The 6,901-nt window shown below is 37.2% G+C and overlaps 1 gene segment (V, D, J or C); it reads right to left on the minus strand.

Moving 5' to 3' along the window:
- Positions 1 to 941: 941 nt before the first annotated feature.
- Positions 942 to 1,591, minus strand: LOC107506556. The segment is given in 2 exon segments: positions 942 to 1,300; positions 1,475 to 1,591. Coding segments are annotated over 2 exon segments (414 nt in total).
- Positions 1,592 to 6,901: the final 5,310 nt, after the last annotated feature.

The raw sequence follows: 6,901 nt of genomic DNA on the forward strand, positions 1-6,901 counted from the left end.
TATATGGAATCCAAAAATCAAAATATAAAAACAAAACAGAATTAAGCTCTTAAATACTGAAAATCTATTGATGGTTGCCAGATAGTAGGGAGTTTGGATGATATAGAGAAAAAGAGGAAGGGATTAAGAAGTGGAAATTCGTAGCTGCAAAATAGTCATGGGATGTAAAGTATAGCATTGGGGATGTAGTCGATAATATTGTAATAACGCTGTATGGTATCAGATGGTCATTAGGTTTATCAGGGTATCACTTTATAAGTTTTATAAATGTTTAATCACAATGTTGTACACCTGAAGCTAATAGAATACTGTATGTCAGCTATGATTGAAAAATAAAAAAATACTTAAATCAATACATAAAATGCTCAGAGCACATAGAACAGCTGACAGCTGACAAATTTTACCATAAATCTACAGGGAGGCGGAAAATACAATGTAATTGTATTGACATGCTCTCAGGACTATTAAAAATCAGGAATTAGAGGAGAAGACAAAAAATGGAATACACAATTCAAGATTTACCATTAAGTGAAAAAATCAGAATCTTACACTAGAATTTGTGAAAATGGTACATTATATATATAAGCAATAAATTAACTGGCTGTAGAATTATCAATTTTACATATTTATATTTTATGTATTTTCTATATTTAGCATGTAATGCTTTATAATTGGGCAAAAAATAACATGCAAAATTTGAAAGATAAGATTTAAAAACTCACTCATAATAGAAATACTCAGAATTTAATTATATGAAAAGAGCCTGACTAGCAAATGTAAAGTCATCTTCAAAGCCTAAATTTCAAAAATCCACTAAACAGTCATCGACAAAGCATTCTTTCTGGATCATCTTAAACCTAACCTTCTTATTATGTGTTTTTAAGAGACAACACATTCATTTCCACTTGGTGACGAACACTATCTGACAAAGGTCTGTCCCTTCAAAGAAGGGGGCGCTGCTCCACTCGCAGGTTTGCGCACAGCTTGCAGGTGCCTGGGAAGCACTGTGGACTCGCTGCACAGAAGTAGACAGCTGAGTCTCCAGGCTGGGTGTCTTCGATGCTCAGGGAGAGCTGTTTCTCCGCCTTCTTCAGTGTAACAGTGAATCTTCTATCTTTTTTTTCATCCTTATTTGAAAGAATATCTATAATGAGCTCAGGACCTTTTCCAGCTTCTTGCTTATACCAAGGGAAGTACCTTGAGGCACTGTCTGAATAAGTACAGGTGATAATAGAGGTGTTTCCCTCCTGGACACTCAGGGTAGAAGGATGCTGATCCACTTTCTCTCCTCGGATGACCCCTATACAGAAAGAAAAAGTCAGAGAAAGATGAAAGTGTGCCAGATTGTTACTGTTCAGAATATACTTTTCCTCTTCTATAGTAACTAGAAGGAGCCTGAATAAAGCCAGTCTCTTCCTTGGCTTCTAAAGAATACCCACTAATATACCCTGTTTCCTGTGAACCCTTAACTCACAGTCCAGTTGCAGCCACAAGAACACATATAAAGCTCCAATGGATGTCTTCAGCATTCTTCCCAATTTAGATCAATTATAGACTTGCAATCTCCAGTCAATTGAGTTACTTATTACCAGGCTATCCCTTCTTTTCTCTAACAAACATGGGGTTTCTCACACTCTCTGCCCAGCCAATAGGGAAAACGCTCTGCTTCTGCCACAGATGACTCATTCAGAATCAACATATCCTTCATCAACAGCAAAGCACTACCACCCTGTGGTCACATCCATAACTACTGAATTTGTTTGTTGAATGTTCTTACCCTGTGCTTTCGAGGGTCTCAGACACGAAAAGGCAGCATAGGTCAAACAAATAAAATCTTAAATGAAAGATTAAGTTAGATGTCGAGATCACGATTTCTGTCTCTGTCTTCCACTGAGTCATGGTTTACACCTTAGAAAGAGGCAGATTCTGTTGCTATTTTTTCAATAGTAGACTAGGTCTCTTTTTTTTTTTTTTTTTAACATTTTATATTTTCTTCCTCCCCTCTCTACCCTTCCCACCGATAACCACTAGTCCATTGCCCATGACCAAGAGTCTCTGTTTCTTTGTCCTGTTCATTTGTTACTTTTAGGTTTATATCCCACATATAAGTGATATCATGTGATTATCAACATTTTCTGTCTGGCTTATTTTGCTTAGTCTGATTATTTCAAGGTCCATCCATATTGTTGCAAATGGCAGTATTTCATCTCTTTTTATGGCTGAGTAATATATGTACTACAGCTTTTTTAGAGAGATTGCTGAATCATATGGTAGATCAATTGTTAGATTTTGAGGAACCTCCATACTGTTTTCCATAGTGGCTGTACCTATTTGCAGTCCCACTAGCAGTGTATGAGGGTTCTGTTTTCTGAGCACCCTCTCCAACATTTGTTATTACTTGTCCTGTTGATTATGACTATTCTAACAAGTGTGAAATGGTATTTCATTGTGGTTCTCATTTACATTTCCCTAATAGCTAGCAATGTTGAGCATCATTTCATATATTTGTTGACCATTTGTATGTGTTCTAGGGAGAAGTGTCTGTTCAGGTCCTCTGCCCATTTTCTGATTGGGTCGTTTGTTTTTTTTTGTTGTTATTGACTCGTATGAGTTCTTTGTATATTTTGGATATTACACCCTTATTGGAAATCACTTTTCCCATTTGGCATTGCTTGGAAATCACTTTTCCCATTTGGATGGTTGTCTCTTTAACTTGCTGATGCTTCCTTTTGCTGAGCACAAACTTTTTAGCTTGATGTAGTCTAATTCATTTCTTTTTGCTTTTACTTTCCTTGCCTTTGAGACCACATTCATAACATCCTCTTTAAGTCCAAGATCTTTGAGTCTCGTTCCTATGTTTTCTTCTACATATTTAATGTTTCAGGTCTTATATTCAGGTCCTTAATTCAATTTGAGTTAATTTTGGTGTGTGGTGATAGATAACAGTCTAGTTTTATTCTTTTGCAGATGGCTTTCCAGTTTTTTCAGCACCATTTATTGAAGAGGCTTTCCTTTCTCCACTATATGTTTTTGTCTTTTTTGTCAAAAATTATTTGCCCATATAAATATGGATTTACTTCTGGACTCTCAATTCTGTTCCACTGGTCAGTGTTAGACTAGGTCTCTTATACAAAGAAAATATAAAATATTTCAACCAAAATGTACATCCAGTAATAGTCATGGAGAAATATTCTTTCCAAAAGAAACTTGTAAGAGAGTTGTTGATTCAATATTTTAAATACCTATTATTTCAGACTCTGCTCCTCTAAGCTGGTCTTGCCCATGACCTTGCTATTCCCAGAAAACTGACAGTACCTACCAAGAGTCAGAATGTGCAAACTTCCTTCAGTAGAGATGACTGTGACAAGAGGTAAAGGATTGAATCTTAATGATAAAGAAGCAGGAATGGAAATTTCCATGAGACAGGAAACAGTCTGACCCAATGTTCTTTTCCATTGACATGATCAAATTTCTCAGACCTATAAATTTCCAGAATTATTTCCCTCCATCAAAAACTCTTTTTCATCTCCTTTAATAACTTTGTATTTTCCAATTACCTCTGTAAGAAAAACGATCTAGGGAAAGCTGAATATTGCCGATGTCTGCTAGGGAAATAGTACAAATAAGAACTGACCCTAAAAAGTTGATCGTGAGAAATAGTCCCTGGCAAACCAAGACTACCTCATTTCCAGATGTGAAAGCTCCTTTCCTGCGATTTGTACTCAATAATCCTCACGAGTTAGGGAAATAAGCATAATCCCTCATCCTTCAGCTATGATGAAGAATCACAAATCAACATATAAGGATCAACGTGTAAATATAAATGTTTTTTACATACGTAAAACTTTTCCATTCTAAAGATTGTCCTCTATTCTCTCTTTCATCATCCATGAGATAGAACTCACAGATTTTACATTGAACTAATTTCCCTCATCTTAGAAACCAGACACTCCAGATCAGCACTTGCCTTTTTGAGTTAGAGATCCAGAATGGATTGTGACAATTTAACTATGCTCTGTACAGCAGAGTGTTCCACATATTAAGTCTAACACAGGTAGTGATGCCCTGGACAAAATTTGCAGCCCCATTACTACTTCATTGGCTATGGCCTGACTCATCATCAAAGTGTTAACCTGGAGAGGCTTCTTCTAGTACCTTCATGAACTGCCAGCGGCTTGAAGACAACGTTCCCCCTAGGCTCCAGATTCCAGTAATCATTTCTTTACAACAACGTGTTAGTGGTGCTCTCGATTCATATACTACCTTTCAGAAATGTCTACCTGGGATAATGAACATATTTGCAATGTCTAGAAAAACCCTTAGAAATACATCGGAGTGTTGGTGATGGCACTATCCCTTTTGGCTTACTCTTACAAGAAAGTGCATGATGGACTTGGTTTGCCAGTAATGGCAATGGCTCAGCCTGTCTTTTTTCCTGCCCAAAGGGTCAAAGATTTACAACAATTAGAATGCTTCATTCCAGCAGTGGAACTGTTAGCCCACAGCTTTCACAAACTCAAACTGCAGAGATCGAAGTGAAGGGGCTTGCGTTAGGCAGCTTTCTTTGCTCAGTAGGATGGTCCCATAGGAAGAAAGCAGGGAAAAGAATCCTAAAGAGGGATTAATGAGATCCAGTTTCTTTCTACAAAGTAAAGATTTATTGAGGACTGGTTGGGTACAATATAGAGTGGTGTGAGACTGGGGAGAAATTGTCCTGCATCGTGGGGCACCAAGACCATTTTCACAGCCTCATGCAGTCAGGTATGTCTGGTATGTCTACGGTAGCCCCCAACCAAACCTGGGCCCTCTTCAGTGATAGAAACGGGGTCATCAGTATGAGTTCCTGTCTGGGTTTTCATTTCTTCTACAGGATCAGTGATGGATCAAGGATAACCTAAGTCCCTAGGAAAATGGAATAGAATAGGACTTCCCCACTGAGTGTAAATGTCATCACAGACAGTGCAATGGGGATGGACTCCATGGCTGAGCCCTGGGGAAACAGAACATTTCTTTCTGGAAATTCATTTTTTATATGTATATCTGTAACTTTCATATCTCTCTTGTAAGAAGAAAATTGAGCAATTTGTAGAACCTGGAGTTGGTGCATGAGTTAGTCACACATAGAGGAAAAAACTGCTCTCTCAAACAACCTGATTGTATCTGGCTTCTAGCTCCCTCCTCCCAAGATCAACTCCGGTGTCGAAAAATCACAACAGACTGACTACTGTAATTTTGGGGACCCAGTACAAAATGAAAGTTTGGGACAAGAAAAACAAAAAAATGATATTATGTAATAAAATATAGAGCTCTCTTTTAAAAAATATTTTCTTACTTAGAAAACATAATGGGATTTATAATGATACATAAGAAACAAAATAAAATTACCATTTGCAAATAATATTTTGGGGTCATAATTTTAACAATTCAATAACAAAAAAATACTTTATTAGTCTGGGATCCTGACAATAATAAGATTTTCTGGCTTGCTTTTCTATAAATTAATTTGGTAGGTTATTTTTTTACATTTACACATTCCACATCACATTCCAATCAATATAATTAAAAGCAATGTCAGTTGTTAATAAAAATACTGCAAACAGAATATTTCATAATTTCTAATTTTGAGATGGCTATTTCTGTTGATGGAACTGAGAGTAAAGCTCTTAAAGAGTATTTTCTGTGGTGTAGCAATATCAGCATAAATAGCTGATAAATGAGTTTAAAATATAAATTCTAGTAAATCTAGAGCTGATGTCTCTAGTGAAACAGTTTTTCTCTAAAAGATTTAACTCTGCATAGCAATCAGTTTCATGTAAGTCAGATTTAATTTTAAATGTAAATTTATACAACAACATTTTAATGTTTTCTCTGATATTTTCTGTAATGGCAGAGGACTTCTAAGAAACTAAAAGTGCCTTCATGACTTGTATATAGTAATGCAGAATGCTTGTTTATGCATCCTGTCACTGTCTTTTTAATTATCAAGAAAATTAATTTACCTATCTTCTATGTTAATACCGAGTTTGCTGAATTAGTTCAAATTGCACGTGCAAATGACATTTTTTCCATTGAAGCTATTATCTTTCTATTAATTTCTATTTCTAAGCCTATGAATATTTGTTTTCCAATGTTGGAGCAATTTTCTAAACATGAGTCTCTAAACTTTTGAGGATTTTAATAACTCTTGGACATGTTTTATTGCAATTTACATGTATATTTAATTTTGTAATAATTTATTAATAAGGTTTATTGCCACCCCCTTTGGGATCCTAGAGAGCTCAAGATTGCCACAAGTTTACTGTGTAAAGGCACCTGTGCCAGCAACATGCCTGCCCCGTGGGAGGGGTGGGGCTGCAGGCCCAGCTGCAGTTTGGGTACAGGCTGCAGATCGTCTGGGAGCACTGTGCCTGCCCTGCACAGAGGTAGGTTGCTGAGTCCTCCAACTGGGAGTCTGTGATGAGCAGGGTGCTATACTGTTCCTTAGTATTCATTGAAGAGGTTAATCTTTCATTTTGCTTTGTTCCTGAACTCATGTAAAAAAGACTGGTGAGGCCACCTCCAGGATTCTGTCGGAACCACTGCATAGATGTCACCATGATAGAAAATTTGCACCTCAGAGTAGAATTGGTTCCCTCCTGGAGACTCAGGGATAAAGGACTCTGCTCCACATCCAGCCCTCTCACACCTGCTTGGAAAGAGGAAAACAAACACTAATGATGTCACTGGGACTAATGATGCAGCTTCTAAACCTATGAAATATCCCTGGAAGTATCCAAACAGGAGTGTCTAGGAGCTATGTCAGTTCTCCCTTCCTTCCCTCCACATCCAGCTATGGAACACTTCCCAGGCCCCCATGTGGGACAGAGTCAACTCACAGCAAACCTGGAACACACAGAAGCCC

This window comes from Rousettus aegyptiacus, unplaced genomic scaffold (genome assembly GCF_014176215.1).
Source record: "Rousettus aegyptiacus isolate mRouAeg1 unplaced genomic scaffold, mRouAeg1.p scaffold_m13_p_3, whole genome shotgun sequence".
In the NCBI taxonomy this organism is placed as follows: domain Eukaryota; kingdom Metazoa; phylum Chordata; class Mammalia; order Chiroptera; family Pteropodidae; genus Rousettus; species Rousettus aegyptiacus.